Consider the following 24,560-nt stretch of genomic DNA (forward strand, 5'->3'; position numbering starts at 1 on the left):
AAAACTCACAAAAATACAAACTTCACCTTATCCACAGAGCAGTCTAGGATATGTGAAGGCCAGCGTCTAGGACTAAATGTCACACTTCTAGTCAGATAGGGAGAGTGTTGCTTTGTCACTTCAGTAATGTGGAGGCCCAGTTTGTTTCTGTGCGGTTTTCAGCTAAATCCTTGTTTCAATGAAATATGGCTAATGCCAGAGGCTTAGGAAATACGTTTTGTGAGATGTGCGCTGGAGCTGAGGGAAGATATCTGGAGGCAGGATAGTCAGATGCATGCAGAGTTCCTCATCAAAGATTATTAGAATGTGTCACACAACGTTGCCTTCATCTGTGACTCCCGTCCAGAACTTCAGCCCCTTTCCAGCAGGATGAGAGTCCAAAGGCTTATGCTAGCCAGAGGAGGAGAACTAAATCGCTGGGTGTCCTCAGGCCTTGAAAGAGTCTGGAAGATGGTTTGAAATAGGTGCATAAATGCTATTCTTGTAAGACAGAAGAGAGGGTATTTGGGCATGTTAACTCCTGTGTCTACAGAGGCCATCAATTTTATTCCTTTTCAATATCGATTTGATGGCTCTGTATATTTGCTCCATTTCCAAGTTCCAAAGTGGTCCATGGAGTGAGGGGCAGCCCTTTAAAGGGGCTGAATCTGTTTGTGTTCGTGACTGCAGCAGTCTGCTGGTAGAATTGTGACCCAAGCTGAAGAGGACCCTGCGCGACCTTTAGCTGAATACACTTTTCCATACCAGGCCTTCAATCCCAGAGTACGTTCACCACCAAATAATAGTGGATCCAGTGGCTCTTAAGTGACAGATAACTTAAAGTCCTTGTGCAACGCATAGGCATGTTAGCACTCTGGACTGCCTGCAAGTCTTAGTTCTCAAAGTCCTTTGGCCTTTTAGGGACTGAAGAGCAGAGTTCTGTGAGAGTGCTGTTTAGATAGAGCTGTCTGAGACCAGGCAGAGAGACCCCTTGTTTTGGACAGGCCCAGGGCAGTGAGAGACCTCATGGCTAGATGCGGGGGTGATCCCCAACATTTTCCTGTTGTAGTACGGGGCACTGTGTGAAAGAGGTTGAGAGCCATTGATCCATAGAACTGAGGCAGTTTGCACAGAAAGTGTGTGCCTTTCCTGTTGCTGCTGGGCATCACTACCACGGCTTTTCTGTTTCTTATAACTTGGTAGGCTCGTATTTCCCGTGGATACTCCAACAACCTAATGATATAAATCAGCTGTTCTCAAAGTGTGGGTCACGACCCTGTTTTAATGGGGTCGCCAGGGCTGGCGTTAGAGTTGCCGGGGCCAAAGCTGAAGCTCAAGCCCTGCCACCCAGGGCCAAAGCCTGAGGGCTTCAGCCCTGGCTGGTAGGGCTCAGGTTACAGGGTCCCCACCTGGGTCTGAAGCCCTTGAGGCTTTGTGGGCCCCCCCCCCCCATACCTCCCCAACCTGGGGTGGCGGGACTCGAGCGGGCTCAAGCTTTGGTCCCCGTTCCTGGGGTCATGTAGTAATTTTTGTTGTTGGAAGGGGGTCGCGGTGCAGTGAAGTTTGAGAACCCCTGATATAAATGGTCTCCTTTAAATGAGACACACAAAATGTCTAGCATGGAGTCTGACTAGTGTTTTACATCTTCCCCTGCATACATAAGGCATGGTATTGCCCTGCTCCCTTCCCAGTCTTCCACCACACGTCAGGAAGGTGGATTAAATGGGTGAAGATATATCTGCTCTTGATGGCTCTGTCATGGATGCTGCAGCAGGCCTCTCCAGGGATAGCAACCGGTCGAGAGTTCTAGGTACATACTAAATAAAAGTATCCGTTCTTTGTGCTTCCATTCTATAGGCAAATGGCCAAAAGTCTTGGGCAGGCTGGTGAGATTGAGCCTGAAACAGAAGGGATCCTGACGGAGTACGGTGTGGATTTCTCTGACTTCTCCCAAGACGTTCTGGAATGCCTTCCCCAGAGCCTGCCCTGGGGCATCCCACCCTCAGAGTTGGCCAACAGAAGAGATTTAAGGTAACAGCAAACCCTCTCTGGTCTCAAGGTTGTTCTTGTGTTGGTGTGGTTTTTCGCTTCACAGGTATTGTCTTGTCACACCATTCAAAGGCACTGCCTTTCTAAGTTATACCTGTGTTAGCATGGCAAGCAGCCCTGCTCTTTGAAAAGAAAGCAAAAGACCAGTGGTTTGGGGAAGCATTTGGTATAGCAAAGGGTATTTTTGTCAAAAGAACTATTAAAGACAACATTAATACCTAGATAAAGAATTTAATGCCTGGCATCTAATTGGAGAGCTTTCTTTTTAGTCTGGAATGCTTTAATACTTTAGTGATAATTTTTGTAACAATGTTTCTCTATTGATGCATGGGATTTTTTTTTTAAGACACACAAAAGTTCCCAGTGCTTATTTTTTCCAGTGCTGACAATAATTCTAGGTTCTATGTAAAGATGTTTCCGGTATATGAATTCTAACTGAACTTCTGGTAATGTACCTAAAACTGTCTTGGATTTTCTGATTTGTTACACTGAAGCTCAGTCACACTCAGAGACAGTCCCATGTGCTGCCTGGGTTGTTTGGTTGTGGCTTTTTTCAATGTTTCGAAGAGTTGGCAGTGTGCATTTTAGGGACATGGTGCGTACTGTCTGATGGTGCTTCTCTGCTGATTGTTACTAAGGTAAAATGTTTGCATGGTTTCGATTCCTAAAGGCAGAGGTTTCCGTTGTCTGTGTTGGTGTAAAGGTGTGCGTGCATTTGTACCCACAGCAAATTTTATTCCCTCTTAGAATACTTACGTAGTTCCCATTAAGGGTAACAAATTGTGTCAAGGAGAGGATAGACACCAGCATTAAGTATCTGTATCTGGACTCCAGAGTTGAAAGGCCAGTACACAACACATATACAAGTCTTTGGGCTGGGATGGAGGTGGAAAAAAGGAAGATGATTTAGCAGTTGGAAAAGGAGACCAGGGCCAACTTTGGGTTCTATTCCTGACTCCTGTCACTGACTTACCGTGTGGCCTTCGGCAAGTCACTACGTCACTGTGTGTTGCAGCTTTACCCTGTGTAAAATGGGGATACTGTCAACCTCACAGCAGCAATGTGAGGCTTCAATTGTCAGTGAAGTTTTCTGTATCCTTGGATGTAGGTAATTATGTATTTTGTAATGATAACTGTTAAGATCAGAGCTACCAAAGATTTCTCTCCCAGCTTCACAGCTGTGCTCTACATAAGATTAAATGGTTTCCTCTTAAGCCTGATTCTCCACTCCAGTGGAGCAAAAGCTGGCATAGTCTGTTGAAATCAGTGGAACAACATTGGTATAAAAGTGGTGTAACTCGGTGGAGAATCGGGTTCCTTATTTGCTAGTGTCAGACTTCAGATATTGGATTTCAGATTTGGAATGACTGAAAACACAATGATACAAGATGTCACTCCCCACAAACATTAGGCTAGAGGGTGGATGTCACTCGAGTGTTCTTATTTTTGGGCTCTTGGCTATATGTCAGCAAAAGGGGAGCAGTCTTCCTCTAATTTCTTCTGCCCTAGCAGTAATGCTGTTGTGGGCAGATGAGGAACTTGACTTGTCTCAGATTACACTGTCATTCTTGGAAACAAATTCCAAATGCATTTCTTGGTTTTGTTACTGAATTTTTACAGTGAGAATTCTCAAGGTAATCAGCACCCCATGATGGTTTTGCAGCTTGGCCATTTAAATCCTTCTCTCTGGTTAAACCGGCTGTCTCTTCACAGAGATGGTGAACACTGCAAAGTAACTTCCCTTCTGTTTGCTCAAATATAAACCCTTACTGTCAAATCTTCCAAAATAATTACTTATGTTAGTCACGTATTAATTCTTTCAATGTTAATTACCATACTGCTACTTATTAGTCTCCTAAACACACATGAAGCTAGTATGAAGTTTCTGTGCTTGGATAGGAAAGGTAATTAAATGTGAATCTTTCTATTAGCTTGCTTTCTGATACCCTGAGCGTGAGAGTTTGCCAACTCCAAAAGAAAATGATTTTTTATTGACACAAATAATGTGGGACACACCTAACTGGAATCCATTCCTCTTTCCTATACTTTCCCCTTCCCTGCCATCAAAAAACACTCACACCATTCAGTGGTAGGTCTGGGTGTCTTCTCCTCTGGTGGCATGACCCATTGCCCCTTGAGACAGGTGCTGGGAAAGGGGGCAGTCATAAGACTTTTAACCTTCCATCTTGGTGGTATTGACTAGCTTTTGGTGCTCTCTTGGCAGCCAGTATATTGTCAACACAGTACAGTGCCTGATCCGCACTTGCAAATTAGGCACCCACAAACATATATGCAGAATTGCATACATCTGAACTTGAGCATCCGTATGCACATATTGTAACTATGTATGTTAGTAGTTGATCGGTCTCGTTTCTTTACTACATAGAGAATGATTTTCACTTATGCTACTGTATTATTTACAATGCTGTAAGTCTGTACTGTACTGTAAGTCTTCCTCTATGCTACAGAAAGAGCCATCTTAACTGAAATGCTTTTAAATAAGATTCATGCTAACATGTAACCGGTGTAAACATGGTATAACCTTACACTTCATATTTTAGAGCTTGTTCTAAATCCCTGCCTGTTCTATAATGCTTTTTTGCCAATGCTATCTGTAAACAGTTGTGTGGGCTCTAGGTCGTCCTTGTTAGCATGAATCAGATCAAAAATCTAAAGTCTAAAATATAAAATCTGCTGCAGTTTCCACGGTATGCATCTGATGAAGTGAGCTGTAGCTCACGAAAGCTCATGCTCAAATAAATTGGTTAGTCTCTAAGATGCCACAAGTACTCCTTTTCTTTTTGCGAATACAGACTAACACGGCTGTTACTCTGAAACCTATCAAAAATCATGTTAGCAATACTAGTTTTAGCCTCTAGTAGGGCTTGCTATTGACACTCATTCCATTAGTGTAGAAGATGGTCTCAGTTACTTGACTATTGCTTGTATTCCTCTATTGTCGGATAACTGAGTTGTTGACAGGGCACTTCTCTTTGGGCTTCCATGACTGAGACTCTTGTGAAGTATTGTGCATTACAATATTTCTCCTAGTTTTGAAGGTAACTTTCTGACAAGGTGAAACTGGGGTAAGACTCGCTCTTGCTCGAAACATGTCTTTTTGGTCTATACTAATGTAGAATAGCAGTCTCTTCAAAACCATGAGTTATGTTTGTTAATATGTCTTTGGAGTACTTAGCTGGAGGAATGATTACTTAGCTAAAAGGAATCTCACACAAAGGAAAGATTGTGAACATGGCTTTAGGTCAAAATAAAGCAATGGGTCATACCAATCCGTAGAGGATGTTAACACTGATCAGTGTAAAGGAATGATTTTACTAGTCTATGCTATCTTGTAAATATATTTCCCCAGCTTCCTAAAAGTTTCATCTTTACAAAAGGTGTACTGTTACCGTGTTTAGGGACTTGCTTTACTGAACTATCCTATATCTTTCATGTATTCTCTTCAAGGAGATCAGTTTTTTCCTCCGTCCAATAATTTATCAAAAAAGTTTTTTAAAATATTTTAATAGTAACTTATACGCAAAATCCTTAGACAGTTATAAAATTTCCTGCTGTTATAGGTTAAATTCCCATCTCTGCTGCTACTAAGTCACTATAGTGTTCTGGGCAACCTCATGATCTCTCTCTATTTCATTTTATTCATTTGTAAAATGAGACAAATATTTCATAGGTGCTGTAACTAATGGTTTTCAAAGGACATTGAGGTCCTATAATGAAAAGTGCTAGATGATGATGAAGTGTTATCATTGTGTACTGACAACTGCCGTGTTCAATAGAGAGCTTGGATTTTATGGTATTTGACCAGTATAGTTTATGAAATGTGTGTTCCAGAATCTGTAAACACAATTAGGATCAGAATTCCCTTTTTCCCCTTCTCTGTCTCTCAGATTGACTGGAACTAAATTAGAAAAGAGGAATGCTTGGTTTGCTATTTAAAAGAAACAGTGAGACTGGAAGAGTGGTGTGGCAGAGGCCAATTCTGAAATGACATACTTCTAGCCATTTTCTGGTCTTCTCCCTTACTTCAGCCTGTACATTTCATTTCCTTGTTTGCTTTATGCTGAGTGTTTCACCTGTGTGGTACAAAACATCACTAGTGAAAAGAAGAGGGTCAGAGCAAACAAGGACATTCAAATTTCAGAGGTGGGTGCTGCAGTGAGGGGAGGAGAGGAGGAAACCATTTGAAGAGGTTTAGCCAAAAATCTAAGAAACCTAAAAGCTATTTCTAAGGCTTGTTCCAAATGTTTCTAATTTCATTCATATCTTTTTGTTTCTTTTACTGCTAAACTGGGACAAGAAACCAAAGCCAGGAAAGTCCGATCATAGTGGGAAACAAAAACCTAAATATTGGAGAGAGAAAAAAGGCTGTTCTTTGCAGAGCAATTCTGCCTTTTGCATGAATCTCTTCTCCCGTTGTTAGTGTTACTGTGGAAAATGTATAACGTCACTCTTTTGGAAAGCTCTAACCCTCGTTGAACTAGAGATGGTTTATATAGTCTAACATGGAAGAACTTGAGGATATCTATTTCTTTACCATTCGCCTAATAACAAGTGAGTCCAGTGACCTCCGCTGGACCATTACAAATGCGAAACTTGGCTCTTAAAATTGCTTGCTCTAAATTTTCCAGTTGCTTTCTCTTTTTTTCCATTTGATGTCATCCTGCCAACTAGTGATTTTATTATTATAAACAGGACATTGTATTCACTTTTAAGAAGAAATATGAAGCTGGAGGTAAAATTACAAACTGCAGTTTCTCAGCTGCCAAAATAGAAAACAATGAGCTAAAAATACTGAGCAGAGAAAGAAACACTGAAATATCTGCAAGATGAATCGTCTGAAGAGCAGAAATTTTCGTTTTCCACCCCAACTAACTCTGTAACGTTGTCTTGTAAGCAAAATTGCAGCACCGATGCTAATACTGAATATTTCGGGCCCTGCAAAGCAACAACCTGGGGAGCCAATGCACAGAAGTGAGAGGCCATTCAAGTTGTCATTGAACAATTAATGATTATTTTGTTTCCTGATGAGCAGAGTTAATGAAATGCTGTTCTTACAAATGAAAACCCTCAACAGTATGACTTAGATTCACATAGATTCTGAACACAGGCCATAGAACTTCCCCAGAATAATTCCTAGCACATAGAGTTAATATTTTGAGATATTTCAAGGCATGATATCTGTTGACCATAAGTTGTGATGTCCTCAGAGGTACTCTATAGCTACCGACAGTTACTAAGGTTTTTCAGAGTAAATAGTAACTTTAATTGCTTCTTAACAACAATTGCATCCTTCCGTTCTTTGATAGGAGAAGTAGAAACAGAGGAGGTGCTCTCTCTTGTCTTTATGTTCTATTCTGAACAGGGAGGCTCTGTTCTTAGCACTGTTTGTAATTGGAAACCACTGGCAACAGAACAGTTCCTACATAGCAATTCTGCCCACTATTTGTGTCGCGGTTGAGGAATGGTGCAGATAGTAATACGGATTAGCAGTGTTTATGTTAAAGACTTAATAGCAGACTCTTAACCGTGCATGCCCAAGTAGATTGTTGGTTGATAAAATTAGAGCTGATGGTAAAAATGGCAGCATTCTGCTCCCAGCAAAGTGCCTGGTGAGTAGGAAGAAGAGTAGACTGTGAGACAGTTGGCTCTTCTGGGCAGGTGGAAGACTTAAGCCTTTGAAAAGGGTATAAATCAGATAAAACATTATTAAACAATTTTCCCTGGAGATTTTCCACCACAGAAAGCTTGCATTAAGTATAATTAGAGCAAGACTTATCCTACTGTAATAGAATATGTAAAAATGCCCGGGTTTCTTAAGGAACCTGACAAATGGCATGTTTAATAAATGTGTAAGCATTGCTGCAAATCTGAGTCTGCCATCCTGAGATACTGTGGAAAGACACATAGGACTAGATTATGTTTCCTTTCTCATGCTGAGCAGCAGCTTATTCCGCATGTATCCCCACTGAAATCAGTAGGATGATTTGAGGAGCACAAGGTGTTACTCAGTGGTGATCACAGTTTAGCGCATAGCTAGCAAAGCCAGTTGCAAAAGACACTGTATCTACTCTAGGTTGTTCTTTACAGTGCCCGTCACCATGCTATCTCTTCTACTGTGCTGGGCTGGGGAACAATGTCCCTCCGGAACCAATGTGAATAAACCAGTATTAGAAGATGCGCCTAATGGAGCTGAATAAATAAACTTTTAGTGATGCACAGATATGTGTTCTTGTCACCATGATGTGGTTAAGCTCATTAGCTGACTTCGTCAGAGCTTGTTCCCTGTATACGTTGCTTTTTTTCTAACCTACGCTTGCACAGGGAAAAAAAACCAGTAGCGTGGTAGCTTAATTTCTTACTAAATGACATGCAGTGGTTGCTATCACATGTTGCGACCTGGGATTGGCATATTGCGCTAGAAATGCGGGGTGGGGTGGGTGTTTAACGGAGGCAACGTAAGCTGTTGGAAGCATAGCTGTAAAAGCACACTATTGCATGGGAATTGGTGGATTGTCGGGTTATTTCCCATCAGTGGGCTCTGGTCGCATAAAGAACAAATCAAAGCTCATTGAGTGGGGAATGGTTTGCCTGAGAGGCTTGTCATCACACTGAACTTTGAACGTTATCCATGTTTCATTGTGTCTGTACAGCTGAATATTTTCTGTAAAGAACAATGCAGGGGGCATGGAATCCAGTCAGTTCAAGTCTATTTGGGAACAGGTCCGTTCTTGTTGGACTTTCAGTGGTAGATCGTGAGGCTTCAATGGGGGTTTTAGAGGGAGAAAAACCAGCCCTTTAAGGCCACAGTTCTCAAATCTGGGTGTTTAAGGTTATGCTGCTAAATCTGTATTTAGATACGTAATTAAAGTGCCCTGATGTTCAAAAGAGCTGAGTAGCTGCAGCTCCCATTAACTTCAGAGGCATGCGTTCATGCTTTGCCTCTCTGAAAATCAGGCCACTTTTGGTGAAATATCTAAATATGGGTTGAGGAGCCAGAGTTCAGACATCTAGCCTTGAAAGTGTTGGCTGAAATTGGCATCTGTCACCACCATACAGAAAACAATTTCTTCACAATTCTTGATCAGATGATGCATTATTTCCCTTTTCATAATGACAGGTTAACCAAAGGCACGACAAACTGTTTGTTACAAGGAACCATTTTTTCATTATGGGTTCTCATTCTGGTACGCTGTGTATGGAGCTTCCCTTGGAGGATGCGCACAAACGCTGAACTTTTGGAGCAATGAGCAAGGGCCTATCTAGATCCCAACGTCTGGGTTGGGAGTTTATAAGGACTCACAACCCCACACCTGCTAAGGCAGAGAGACCAGTGCTCTCTTTATGTCCCCTCTTTACTCCTGCCTTTGTTGGCTGGTCCTCATTTTGTTGAGTAACTTTAGGTTCTACCTTGTGGCACAGGCTGACATAGACCAGTTCTATGGGCCATGTCACAGATGCTGATGGAATCACTAGAATATACTCTGGTGGAATATACTCCTCTTTTCCTTTCCCCCCAATTCTGGTTCTCAGTTTAGTTGCTTGAGATTTGTTCAGTTTACTGTGCAGAAGAAAAGTCCTAGGTGTCTTCTCCGATGTAGCTGATTTATCAAACTGCTTCTTGATGATTGATTCCTACTCCTTGAGTTCTTATATCCACAGTCATGTAAAAGAAAACCAAACCCACAATATGGAGGGTGTAAAAGACATTTGTTATTGTATGACTTTAAGAACTTCCTTTAAAATTCCACCTCACCTCCATATCACAATGATACAGAGAAGCGAGATGTAGTTCAAACATTTGAGTAATAAAAATAACCAGGGGGCTGAAGGGATTGACTTACAGGGAAAGCTTAGCTGTTATATGTGTATTAACAAAGAGGCTAGATGCTTGAATGATGCTTAATGGCTAACAAATATATGAATCACTATGGCGGGATAGGAATTATTTAGGTTGGTAGAAAGAGATATTACTAGGACAACTGGGTTAAAACTAAGAGAGGAAACCTTTTCTGTTGTTCATCCTAAATTAGACTGCATCATAGACTCCCACGGGCATGTTGGAAACCCCACTGCTTAAGACGCTGAAAACTCTAGACTGGACAAAGTACGTGCATACACAGAGAACAATCCAGCACTGGCCCATGGGAGATGGATGACCTAACGTCTTTTCCGTTTCTAGCTTCTGAGAGTCTATGATTAAAGAAGTTTACATGATGAAAGTGTGTTTTCAATTACACTCCTGCTCTCATTCTTCTATGGGATAAAGGTGGGGCAGAAAGCTTCATGTACTTGAGGCACAATTATAGCATGACTTGTAGAAATTTAAATAGGCATTTAAATAGTGGTCTCTTCTATATGCCATGGCTTTTTAAATGGTTTACTTTTTGTCATCAGATCAGAGAACTTTGCTCATCTTACGCTGAAGCCATAAGTAAATAGCTGAAATTAGTCCTGGTTTGGCAAACCAAGGAGCACTGTTCTATGAAAATTAAAATGTTTATTACGGCTGTTGTGTAATACATTAGGGGTCATTGTAAGCCTTCCGTTTTGACTTGAATCAGCTGAGGCAAGGCTTTAGCTAAAGAATAAACATGAAAAATGTAAAGACCAGCACTGGGTTGACATATAAAGAGGATACTTCTGATGTGTGTTTACTTGTGGGAGTGGATTCTTGGGAGCTTGTGCCACGGTGGATTGGGGTAATGTAGTCTTTCTTTTTACTCCCGTATAATTAGTTCATTTTGCAGTGTTCATTTAAGTGTACAAAGAAAAAGTTATAGAGTTACTTTTGCAAGTGTGTCTCTTTTCCAAAGTATCCTAAGGTGCCGTCAGAGGCTCATTTGAGATGCTTCTGGTGCTTGCTTCTCCTGTGAAAATATTCCTTTTTAGATCCTGTCTTGTAAACAGTTGTTCCAGATTTTTAACTGAAATCTACCCATACTTAGAGTGATAAATGAAGTAGCGCACTGCAACTGACACAGCGATGTCTTTGGGAGTCGGGTGGTGAAGTACTAAAGAGGTTCAGACAATTACCATTGTCTGAAATTCCTTTTTTGAAAGAGAGTACTTTATATCCGTTTGAGTGATGAATGTCTCTAGGAATGGGTCCTGTGCTTATTGGTATTTTATAAGAAACCTACATAGGCACTGTATTCTAGTTGTGTTGACTTGTGACTGAAAAATGAGGTTCATTTTGGTGGTTGCCATAACAATTAGACTGTTGTGTGAAAAAATGTTTGTAGCTTTCACTGGAGTGAGTTGACAACACTGGGGTACCTCATCCCAAATTAGAATGACTGTTTCCAGACCTGAAGAATGATGTCTGCTTAACTTTTTCCAAGACACAGCTTGGCAGGGTCCTACAGATGACTCTGAAGATCTGCAAGATTTTAAAAATGTCTTTACTGGTAAATTTTAAAATGTCAGCACTGAGTTCAAGTTAATAGGGATAAACCAGGATGCTGAAGTGAATTCCACCAGCACCAACCTATTGTATGTATTCACAAAGTGAAGAGAGCAAGACAATCTAAAGAGGAAGAATGTAAATGTGATGCAAGAGTCTAGACATGCAGTCACTCTATTGTAAATGTCTTAGTGTTGACATATTAAAGTTTAAACAAGGCCTACAAAATCTGAACTTTAATAAACAAAATGATGGTCAATTACCTTCTCACCTCTAACAGCCAACTGCATTGACACAAGTTTGACCCAAGTTGCTTTGAGCAGGGGGTTGGACTAGATGACCTCCTGAGGTCCCTTCCAACCCTGATATTCTATGATTCTATGAAGTCTTGTCTTTTCTGAAATCCATAGTGCTTCTGCAGAAGTTTCACACAGGTGCTTCAAGACCTGTTGAAGAAAGGAGGTTAGTATGATTGTGTGACCTGTAGACACAAAGCATAGGCGCTCCCTAGATTTGTTAGCCTCCGGTATGCCTTTGGATATAGCCACATACTAACTGTGTCTGAATCTTTACTATTTGAACAGTGTGTGTATTTGAAACCTGTGGTTATGAATTCCATCTGTCTTTCTGATGGATAGGCATATACTGAAGCTCCTAATAAATTCCTTGTTTCATTTTACAACCAGTTGGGGGAGGGAATTATTTTTCCTAAAACAGACAGTAAGTATTATTGAAGGCTGCGTAATAGATTTTGTATCAAGAATACTCGCTTTGGGGCAAAGCCCAGGGAATCATCAAGTAACTTAAATGACTTGCCTGGAGGGACCTGAATTCAAGCATATGCTCCAGAAGGGGCTTAATATCTGAGGGATTGTATCAGGCTGCTCCATTGCTTCCTTCAACTACTATCTGCCATATGTAATAATGATGTGGAAGCTGCTAAGCCAGTGGCAAACCGCAGCCATTGGGAGCTGCAAGCAGCCGTACCTGCAGTCGCTCAGGTAAACAAAGCATCTCGCAGCCTACTAGGGGCTTACCCTGAAGAAGCCGCAAATCAAGTTTGGAAACCACTGTGCTAAGCTGACTATGTTGGTTTGTTCTGTCAGTTTTTTGCTTAATTGCAGCTCCACTCTCTCCATTGTCTGTCTCCAGTAGTTACTAGGATAACAAAGTCCCAATTTCCTTTTAGTTTCTAAGACTTCTGTAAATTGTTAGCTCTTCTGCTTAGGAATAGAACTTCTTGGTTCCTTTAGGGCTTTCTAATGCTCTTCCAGGTACATGCAGTTCTCTAAATCGTAACCTAGCAATGGCCATTTCTTGGCCTTAATTTATTAAAGAAATGACAGAGACTCACTGCCTCCACCTGGCTGGCTTATCCAACCACACTATAGATCGAGGAAACAGTTCCTTTGTTTTTAGAAGGGCTTGCATGGCAGCACTTTAACATTTAATTCAACTGATATTTATAGCATGTACAAACTGTCACTTCTCTCCTTCAGGAGCATCAAGTTACTCGTACTGAAAATCTCATTGGGAACACCCAAACTTTGCCCAACCATAGTCCCCATTAGCAGTTTGCCAGGAGCCACACCTTTAATACCTGTGGAGGCCATAGGTTACGACATACAATGCTTCCTTTTGATCTAAGCATTCTTCCACTGGAATGAAGATGGAGCATTGACTCCTAGGACTGGTAGTCACCATGGTTCACAGATGTTTCTATTTAATGGTTAATAACTTTAACAGATCTGTTGAACTCTGAATGTTTTAGCTGAGCGAAAAGCTAATTTGATTATGATGTATTGTACCTGATCTTTCAGCCCCAAATATACAATAAAAAGAATGATTTCTCCTCTGAAACTTGCAGACCTTGTTGTATGAATACACTTGTTTGCTTAAAAAAAACCATCCCAGAACAAAAACTGTTTTTGTTCTGTGGACTTTGAATGTTTCAATGACCATGATAGCACCGACTGACCAATAATGTGCTAATCTTACCTCCAGTACTTCATTAGCCTGTTTTTCTAGCTCCTATTAAAAGAAAAATGTTAAAAGTAAAATGACTGACTGCTCTGCTTTAATTAGTCTGCTTTAATAAGTCTTTTTGAACTGTGCAGTCTGAAACTGCACTTAATTAGCTTTTCCATAAAGTGGGATTGATTATACCAGAGTCTCTGTGTGCACATTTGCATTACTATTTTATAAACTTAAGCTCTGTATTCTGGCAGGTTTTCTCCTGGAGTTTGATTTTGAATAGTGTAGAAGGAACTAGTTTGCAAACCTCTCCTGTGGCATTGCTGTCTTCCACTTTGGCTGGGAGTGGTGGTTAGTCAGCCTCCCTCTAGTACTATAGGAACTCGCATGGGCACTCATCATATGCAAGAAGAGCTGTGTGGTGATGACAGGCTCAGTGCATGTTCACCTTCTGACCTTTCATTAAGAATTTCATAATAGACCCAGTGGGATCTGTGGCACCAGCCTTACCAAATTGTCACAGGAATTTTCTGGTCCAGATGCATCATAGACTCGCCACATCTCTCCACGAGGAAGATGGAAGAAAGAGATTCTATTCTTCCATCAACAAAAGCTAGATGCCAGAGTGAGTATGCTTCTACAAGGCTGTGTTCAACATATGTTTTGGATGAAGGAGCTCCTGTATAGAGTAATTTTCCACCCTGAGATGTTGGTCTTCAGTCAGTGCAGCAAAATTGGGGGTTCTTTAAAGGCACACCCATTTATCTCTAGCCCTTTTCAGCATGAAGACCAGAAAAGCTCTCAACTCCATGCATGTCTATATCTCCTAAACCAGTTTCCTTTAGCTAACCAAGTGGTGTGTATGTTGGAACGAACACTTCTGGAACATCTTGTTACTTTTATAAAGTATGTTTTGACGTTTTAAAATGAATAAAACAGATTTTTATTAGGTGTAATGACAAGAAGAGATTGTTCCTTTGGGATTTTTTACGGAAGGATGGCCAAATTTTGCAGCCCACAGGACCGCTTTGGCAGCCTGCCAGGAGCTGGAGGGCAGCACCCAATTTGTATTAGTTAGTGATAAACGTTATTGCATGTGCATGTAGCCATAATATTTGCTTGCACTTAAACAGGCTCTTCCTTGACAGGTGCATGGAAATTGCTGCTGCTCTGAGTTTTGTTAATAAAAACCTACCATAGGTTGGTTTTGCCGTCACTCACTGGTTACAGGGAGCTCATGGTCTGACCCTTTTGGGAGCTATTGTACCATGGCCTATGGAGGAGGTATCATTACAGGTGGGCTCTGGCAGGGACACATGGAGGAGTCTGAGTGGCTTTTCTCGTCAATCCAAGAGGAGCAATGAGCAATTTCTTATCTCCACTTGGCAGTGGTTTATGTCAGGTGTTGCAGGGGTCCAGTCTGTCACCCTTCACTTTCAGCGTATGTAGGGCCATAGGAACCACGTGCCAAGGAGTAACATTATTTAGTTTGCAGTACTATTGGTATGCTGGTGACACTGTACCTTGCCTGTTTCAACAGATCCAGATGGTGTCTTTTTCAGTGTCTTGAAGTGACTGAGACTTCTGGGTGAGAGAGAGCTAGTTGAAGCACAGTATAGAGTAGGGTGGTGTTGGCTGGTTGAAGGAATCGGAGGAGATAGTAGAGATTATATCTGTCCTTTGATTGAAGCCCCATCCCTTCAGTCAGTATATAGGTCAATGGACGATAGAAGGACTGTAAATGCTGTAATTGGGCCTCTGTTTTTTTGCAGTACTGGCTCCTGCAGCTGCCTGTAATGATAAAAATCAAAACCAGAAGTTTTCTTTATTACGTGAATAATGCAGTCACTGTTATGCAGAATTCAGTTTAAAGACTTTCTATGCCTCCTATCCTGCTACAGAAGCATCAGTTTGTGATAAAATGTGAGCACTCCCATACCACAAAGTCAGAGGTGCTTGCTTCAGAATGTAGGCCCAGTATACCATATGCTTGCCTCTTGGCTACTTGGATCCATGACTTTGTCCACCTAGCCCTTATTCTGTGGAACTTTTTGCATCATATTGCTTGTTCAGAGACTTTCTCTGACCCCCATAATCTTTGCACAGGGCAAAACTCTCATTGAAAGGCTCCAGGTTCAGATCCCTTGAGTAGTTAACCCCCCCCTCCCATTTTGAACATGTTGTTAAAAAAATCCTAACTGTACCGCACATGGCTGCTTGTAAGGGGTGCCTTCATTTTGACCTATATAAGGATAAATACCTCACTCTGGGAGCCTTGTATCAGGCTAGCTTTTGCAAGGAAGCAGGTTGCTCAGCAGTAGCGAATGTTTATCCTGGATGCTGGTGATCTAGCATATGAAATGCATCTATGGTAGCACTACAGAGGCTGGAAGTATATACAACAATCCCTGCTGCTTTGTGTTCTCATGAACTCGGGCCCCACCCTTGACCCCTACAATAGATTTCATTGGCCAAGTGTCTGAAAGCAAGGCAGCTCCATTAGTTGCTACATTGTATAAATGTATTCAGAGTTTGGCAGTGGCATATTTATGTTCCCTTCTTTCCAATGCAGACTGCAAATGTGCACTTTGTTGAAACCAGTCTATTAATTTTTAAACTGCCTAGAGCTACAAATCGCTATGGGTGGCGCACATTTGTGGTTGCAGCCCAAAACAGCTGGAATAAACTATCTATTCCATTGAAATAAGAAGAAACGTACTTGGATTTAAGAAACTCTTAATCCCGTCCTTTAAACCTTGTCAGTGTAAAGTGGGCAGTTGGTTTCAGGTCAGTGTTGTCTTCTATCTTAGATTAAATGCCCTGAAAAAGTAAGATTATATATGATAGCTGTCTCTCTGGGATACTTACAGTAAGTACCTGCTTACCTATGACCCCGTGCCTTACCAGGCAGGCAAGCACGTGGCATATTCGTATACGTGGCGGGTTTGCTTGCACTGTACATACGTGATTCTTCGAAGAATGGTAAATAGGGACATTATGTAAGAACTGTTCCTTGGAATGAGATCACTTGAAATTCCATGCATTGATGGATTTTTAATGTAAGGAGTATGTATTTATGAAAGCAAGATGGTTTGTAGGTCATTACATTGGTTGATTTATGGTGCTGGATAGCTGGACTGTAAGCAGATCAAAATCAGTGCAGTTTAGAAGATCTTGCATCTTCCAGTATCATTAGTTATTTCCAATTTCTTTGGATATATGTAATAAAGGATCAAAAGTGAACATTTATCTGAGAATTAGGCAGGTTTGCTGTAGGATGAGAAAACTAATGTATTGGGGGAGATTTTCAAAGGCTAATGGAAGTTCGGCGCATTAGAAATTTCCTTAGTATGTTTGGCAGAATTGCACAAATTTATGCTAATATCAGACAAATAGCAATAGATACTACCAGTAACAGCTAAGAACTACAGTAATGAGTGTGCTAGAAATACACAGAGCTGTGTGTGTGCACATGCGTAGATTTTGAAGCTTCTAAATTCACATGACACTTGTACGGTTTAATCTCTGTGTATGTTTGGCAATATTCCTTTAGATGTAAATGTAATCCATCCCTTCCTCCCTTAACTAACCACACACTTCTTGCAATTTAATAAACCACGTGCTTCTCAGCTGTGCATCTCCTACTGGGAGTAGCATCAGTGAACTGAGACTTACTGATTTGAAGAGAGAAACTGGCCAAAAAGGAGATAGCTACGAGAATCAGTCTCTGTCCCTCAGCAGCCTCACTTTCTCAGCGTGGGGTATGTGGGGTTTGCGCTCATTCTTAAGATTATACTGGGAAGAAAACTATGCTATAGCACCCACCCCACCGCATGCCCCAGAACGGTCTGCAGTTGGATCCCTGCCCCAGTCCATGTGCATTACAGGAAGTTTGCCGTAGTTCGTTCAGCCCCTACTGAAGGGGGCCCTTGACGTAGGAATTTAAAATGATTCATTTGTTGGGCATTCAAGCCCTAGGCTTCAGCTTACAGCTCGCTAGTGTACTCTGCCAAACTGCTCTTTAATATGTAATGGTTCTTGAAGTCAGACGCTGTGTTCTGTCTTATCTCTCTTGGAACAAACCTGCTGCCTACCTAGATTTATTTCCCATTTCTGGTATTTTTATAATTCCACTACTATTGATATATGACTCTGTCTATCGACAGAAGGTATTATACAGATTCTGTATAGTAGTTGTAAGCTCTTTGAGACAGGGACTGCACCTTCTAATGTGTTTGTATGACGCCTACCTCAGTGGGTCTCCAGTCTTAACTGAGGCCTCTGAGTGCTAAAAAATTGATTAGCTAATTCTAGTTAGCTGACCTAGCATCCACTTCCTTCTCTAACTTTCTCTGAGGTTCACGCTGATTCAAATCTTTTTCAGAGCCCATTTTTCCTAGAGATGCACACTAGTCTCGCTATAGCATGTATGACTGCATAAACCACTTTACAGTACAGTGTCTGTTCACTTGACTAAGGACTGAACTGAGACCAAACAAACAGTGTCACTTGATTTCACTCTGTGATCTTTCAGCTTGGGTCTTAAACGTTTTGCAGACTCCATTTTGCTCTAACTTTGTCCATGGCATTAGAGAGGATGTGGCATCTGGCTTTATTCAGGACTTAACAACAGAGATGAAGGTTATTCATGTTCAATTTAGTTTTACTAGCTGGTGACAATCTCCTTTTACTCAACTCGGGTGCAGTACTTAAAGAAATACAGGTTCCCAGCATGCTGAGAATTCAGAGCACTTACATATGCTGTGTTTGGAATATATCTGCAGATTTGTATTTTCTACAGGCAACATACAGCTTTGCCAGTGGGCTCCTGAAAGCTCCAGGATTTTATGTGGAGACTAGTCTGTTTCCATCAACTTTTCATAATTCCATTATGGCCATCGAGTCTTTCATTTTTATTCCCACTTGCTCTGTACTTTCTGTTAACAAATAGCTAAGGAAAACCTTCAAAATTCTACTAGCCCCAGGAGAATTAAATACCATTCTTTTTTATTATTATTCGTGAGAAGTAGAGTACATGAGCAGATTTGTGTCAGGGCTAGTCAATTTTGAAAGGCTGGATATGTTCAAGTGCTGTGAGCTCCTCCATTCACGTACCCTCACTCTCTTCCGTCCCTGCCAAATACTTGGAATGTCTCCTGCTCCATTGTACTCCCTGTCTTCAGATGACTTACTCCAGTATCAAGTCACGATGCCAAAGTTCGCTATTTGTAAACACTGTTTAAAAAAAAGTAATGTATAAAATTGTCATAGTTTTGTGTCCTACTTTGTCAAAAAGGAGTTGGGGCAGGAAGGACTTTTCACCCCCATGGAAGTCAGCAGAACTTTGCGGTATGGATTGTGTACTTTTGTGGAAGAAAATTGATAATTAGATGGGAAAGCTGTAAAACAAACAGTTCCAAGGGGGGAAAATGTCACACAAGTCAGCATCCTCTAATTGTTCCATTATTCCAAATGCCTTTTTCTGAGGGATGCTGGATTTCTGAAGGTGGAGAAACAATTAGATTGGAAGATGTGATATGTTTCAATGGCTTTACTCCTGAAAACTTCACTGTTGGCTGGGCTTTTCTGGTGGGCTGCGTGTCTGGTGCAAAACAAAAAAAGATGTTAAGTTCCCTTTTTTCGTTGATAGGAAAGAATGTATCTTCACCATTGATCCATCAACTGCCAGGGACCTTGATGATGCCTTGTCCTGCAAACAACTTCCTGATGGTATGACATGTATCTTACAAAATACTCTCCCAGTGTTTATTTTTAGCATTTGGCACACACATTCATGTTTAATTTTCCATGCAGATCTGTTCTTCTTAAATGTGAGTAGAGTATTAAAGAAGTTTTATTTTCTTCTTTTAATTGCCCTCAAAGCAGAACTCTTTAAACTGTATTCTTAACTCTTGGCATGGGTATATACGGAACCAACATGACTGTCATAATAAGAGATGTAACTTCATCTGAGTTGTATCTGTCTTCGGTCGTCGTGGGAGTTATATCTGCCTGCCTCATTTGGGTTTTAAGTTTTAGTAGAACTGCATGATCTGGGATACGCTGTACCTGGATAAAAGAACATGACACCTTTTTCAAGGTCCTTCTTGGCTGAAATTCCCTCTTGGTATTTAGTGCGGGAAAACTTGTAATACTTATATGAGCAGTTCGTACCTCTTGAACTTGCATTTCACTTTTGCCTTTTAAGTTTTCTGTTTTGCCTAGTCTCGACTTGAAACTATTATACGGTAGAACCTCAGAGTCGCGAGCACCAGAGTTACTAAGTGACCAGTCAACCACACGCTTCATTTGGAACCGGAAGTAAACAATCAGGCAGCAGCAGAGATGGAAAAAAAAAAAAAGAAAAGGAAATACAGTACAGTACTGTGTTAAATGTAAACTACTAAAAAAATAAAGGGAAAGCAGCATTTTTCTTCTGCATAGTAAAGTTTTGAAAGCTGTATTAAGTCAATGTTCAGTTGTAAACTTTTGAAAGAACCACCATCATGTCTTGTTCAGAGTTCCACACATTTCAGAGTTACGTACAACCTCCATTCCCGAGGTGTTCGTAACTCTGAGGTTCTCCTGTACAGTAAACCTGCAGAACAAAACGTTCCATTTGCCAAATCCTGCAGATTTGAATTTTAGAGCTTTCCATTTGAATACCTGCACTGCCAGACAAGTAGCGGGTGGACTTGAGAGAGTTCTGTTTAATTCAGAAAAGCTTCCGTAGTGCATTTGATTTAGAAATATGGCATGATGATCACATTCATACTAATGCAGATAATAAAGTCTCTATATTGTTTCTTTGAGATCATCTGATGTGATCATCCTGTGATGATTCACAGTAACGAAGGTTAGAGACATGATTCCAAAAAAGGTTGTTGGCAGTTGTGTCTCCCACGAAGGTTTTTTGTTTGCTTTTGAGTAGCACAGCCAATAAATTCTCCTGTCATTCAGACCAAGGTACAGTGTATTATAACAGGGCAATAAAACAGAGATACAAGATCACAGATGAAAGGAAATGTGAGGCCAGTAAAATTATTTTTAATTATATTGTATGCTAGCAGTTCTGAAGCAAAGTTAAATAACAATATTGTCTTACTACCAGTCTGCACAAAACACAAGCAGATTTTTTAAATAATCTTCAAAAAGTCCAGACTCTCTTCTGTTAACACTATTGCTTCATTGTCTTTGGAACCATCTGTAAATTTATAGTGAAACTGCAAATTTCAGTCCATTCAGAACTAAAATGTGGAACTCTGAGCACTTTTGTATTGAGACTGTATTGATCAGATTTGTAAGGATTTTAAAAGCAACTGCTCCATTGAGCCATTCAATGTAATAGCTCCTGGTTTACATGTTTGCATATTTCCCTCATCCATAAGATGTTCAGGAGAGGCATTTAAGGGGAATATCTACCTAGACTGGAATTTCTTCTTCTCAGGGAAAGTCCGCAGATCCATTCCAACGGGTCTTGTACCTGCTTGCAGCTTGGTACATGACCCATCAGTCACGTCAGGCTGGGAGTGGCCCTACTATTGAGGATGGATAAGGAACTGATTAAAGGGGATACTACAGTGGTTCAGATTTGGTGGAGTTCCTCAGGGATCGGTCTTGGAACCAATCTTATTTAGATAGCTCTGCTTCCAGTGCAGCATGTCTGGTCTGGGCAGGCACAACAGCTGGCTACGCAGGAAACGGATGGGACCAGGAGAGTGGTGTTTACAGCCCAAGCTCCATGAGTAGAGTAGGGGGGTGGGTCCCCTATCCATCAGTGGACCTATTTGCATCCAGGATCCAGTGAAATTACTGATGTCTTATTCCAGATGAAGAAAACAGTAGGCCACAGCTTCAGTCATGCTCTGTCTTCCATGGCCAAAAGCTGATTGTTTCTTTCAGTTCACAATGTTCTCCAGTACAATCACATTTTTAAAAAATCAGAATCGAGGAAGGTGGCCTCACATTGTCCAAGGTGGTCCCAGTTCTTGTAGCCAATATAGGTGGCCACCACTGCTCAGTGCAGTGCCCAGAGAAATTAAATTTAGCTACATGATATTTAAGAGGGACCTATTAAATTAGGGGATTTGGATGTGTTTTTAACACATCTGTATTCCACAGGTGGCATCCTCAAGGGGCCGGGCTATAGGTAAGGCCTAGTGCTAAATCATGATCATGGGTATTTACAGTCAAGGCAAACAACATATATATACTTATATATATGCTTATTGTTATTGAAGGTCTTACAGTAAAGTCTTAATATGAGCCTAAATCAGACTCTAAAATCCAAGTGGTAGCTATTTCCAGCTCACCAGAGACACCAAGCAGGAGCCAGATTGTCCTCTAATCCAGACATAAGCTTTCTAAGAGCTGCCTCGCTTTTCAACTGTACGTCAATGAGAGCTCCACTTTGGGAGCTAACTCTTGTACAGCGTGCCCAGACGAAGCACCCCTTTGATTCCTTGTCAGGAGTGCCCTGAGAATTTCTCTCTTTAAGGGATTTCATCCTGGTTGCAATTACTTGAGCAAGTGTCTTTTTCAGTTGTGCAAGTCTTATCCAGGAACAGCAGACCTGTCTCTCGCATGAGGGCAAAGTTTTGCTGAGAGTTAACGCCGCTTTTGTTCCAAAAATAAACCTGATTATAAGAAATTTGTTTTCATCTTTTTTTGTCCATATGTGAAAAAATTTAAAAACACATCTGGCATATTCTTGATGTCAGGAGAGCTCTAAAAATCACTATTGAATGCAGAACCCAATTCAGAAAATCTCTCTGGTGGTCTGTATCACCCATCATAAATAATAATTAAAAAAAAAAAAAAAACACTTGCCAAGGCTTTGGTTATTGGATGGCTAAATTGATGCTTTCTAAGGCTAGAAGCCCTCTCTCCCCTTGAACATTTGGGTTAATTTATTCAGAGCCATGAAAGCTTCCCAGCCTGAAGGATCTTATGCAACATACAAAGGGAGACATAGGGTTGTAAGTTTCACAACTGAAACCTGCAGACTTGATTAGTTCCTGTCAGTGGAGGGAGACTTCTGTGTACTATGCTCACTCAGTAATTAATATATATGATTCATCTATTTCTGCGGGAGAGCCCACAGATCCATTACAATGAGAGATGCCCTCAGGGGAGGAGACAAAGAATGAATGAGGAGATTTTTGTAAATGCATATTTACTGCAGAATCTCATGGCAAAATTAGGCAACAGTTGGGAGCTTTTCTAGGATGTATGTCAGGAAATGCACTAGTTCAGTTCTGGGATCATCTTATGTTGGCCTTTGATTAACTGTCATGCTCCTCATTAATGATACCAAGAAACACAGAGGTAAACATACTGTTCACCTCGATATATGTTTATTTTTAAAACAATCTGCCCCAATAGTTCTAAAGTTGTTACACAAATCATTTTATTTCCATACTATACTTCGTTTAGATGGTTGACAACACTTACAGAGTAGGAGACAAATCTGAATTGCAGTTAGAGCTCTGTGAATGATGTAGAAAATGTTCAGTGAATAACTGAGTTCTTAAACAAATTCATTTTCTTTGTATTTGTAGTCTCTTTGCTGGCTGCCAGTAATCTCATTCACTAGGCTATGTGCAGAAAGCATCAATGTGTATCAGAACAATTAAGTTCAAGCAAATATTGCAGAATGTTCATGGAAAGCAAACTTTGAACTTACAGTCATCAAAATTTTCACCAGAAAAGAGAACCTAAGAGTGATTTTCATCCAGTCATGGAACAGAAGCATAGCATGTGACTAATATGTCCAGTAAAACTGCTCAAATTTCAAATATTCGCCGTGCTGTTTGTGGGAATTATATGTAGACATTGTCAGGCAGATTTCCATGAACATATCACAGTCAGGTCAGTTGCACATGTTTTTTGGCTACTTGCTAGTGGAAACAGTTGATACTTGACAAATTTAAAGGCAAACAATTTCCTCCTCCGAAATTCCATGGACTGTGGTAGGAAATAATTAGCGGAAGAGTATCAGTATATTTTAGGGTATGCTGCTAGTGGGTTGTCTATTCTCTATGTGCATTTTGTGACTCCAATTTTGAAGTGATGTTGTTGACCATGTTTGCAGAGCTGCTGTGTAACATCCCTACTAGAACCCACTAAATCACATTACCTGCATCATTTCACATGGTGATTGAAAACCACCTCAGGTCCAGTGGAACTTCTTCCCCTCTCCTCAGCTCCATGTTGTTTTACAAAATGTAGTTGTTGTTGTTACTGAGAGAAAAATTCCTTAACTTAAGGCTGAATCAGAGCAGAATGTATCTAAACGTATTGTCACCATGGTTCCCCCTTGGTCTTCTCCCCATGACATTGGTGGGCTGTATTTTGGAGCAGGGGGTCCCACATAGACACATTCACCAGATCTCCTGGGTTTTATCTTTGTAACCTTTCCAAGTTCTGTCCGTCCCTTTCCATCCTCTCTGCAAACCTCTTTCCCAGGTCTGTCATCTCATCCCTTGACTTCCTCCTCTTTCACCTTCCTGACACCGAAGCCTCCCATCTAGTGCCTGCCAGACTCAGATGTGTAATTGCAGCCGTACTCACCCTTCCGTAACACCCCTTCCCTGGCTCCCAATGGCCTCTCCAATCAAGCTTGTGTCACTTGTACTTGCCGTCACTGCCCTCCATATCTTCTTAGTTTCCCTTCTCCTGTCTTCTTTTGCCTCCCTTCATGCAGCTTTTTTTGGATGATCCATTCCTCATCCCCACTTCTGTGATATCTTTTATCCTGTCCTCTATTCCTGAACTGCCCTTCTTCCTTATGAACTGTAGTGACTTATGGGTTGAATAAATCATTTAAAACCCCTTGTAACCCTCAATACATGTTCACTAACATCTTAAGTGGCCAGACGTTCATCTTGTCTTTTAGTCCTTGTTGTTTGCCTGTAACCTGCACTGCAAACTCTTTGGGGCAGGAGCTTAGTTTTCATTTTGTGAAGTGTCTTGGCACTTCTGTACTGCCTTATAAGACCTAAATAATAATACTCTGGTCTCCCTTTTATCCAGCTTTGTCTCTCCTAGCTACTTGGTAGCTTTTGCTTAAATCTTCCCTGAGCTGGCAATACAATAATAGATCTTTCAACTACTCCATTTGGATCCTATAGCA

General features: G+C 41.0%; 1 protein-coding gene across 3 annotated transcripts in view; it reads left to right on the top strand.

Annotated features, from left to right (window-relative positions):
• The window catches only part of DIS3L2 (DIS3 like 3'-5' exoribonuclease 2), a 280,475-nt gene that overhangs the window by 120,445 nt on the left and 135,470 nt on the right, over positions 1–24,560 (top strand). For all 3 annotated transcript variants that reach the window (XM_084638284.1, XM_084638283.1, XM_084638285.1), the window contains 2 exons: positions 1,837–2,010; positions 19,077–19,156. In XM_084638284.1, coding sequence (XP_084494410.1) covers positions 1,837–2,010; positions 19,077–19,156 — 254 coding nt within the window. The remainder of the gene's footprint in view (positions 1–1,836; positions 2,011–19,076; positions 19,157–24,560) is intronic.

Source organism: Lepidochelys olivacea, assembly GCF_965140295.1.
Source record: "Lepidochelys olivacea isolate rLepOli2 genome assembly, chromosome: 9".
Lineage (NCBI taxonomy): Eukaryota > Metazoa > Chordata > Testudines > Cheloniidae > Lepidochelys > Lepidochelys olivacea.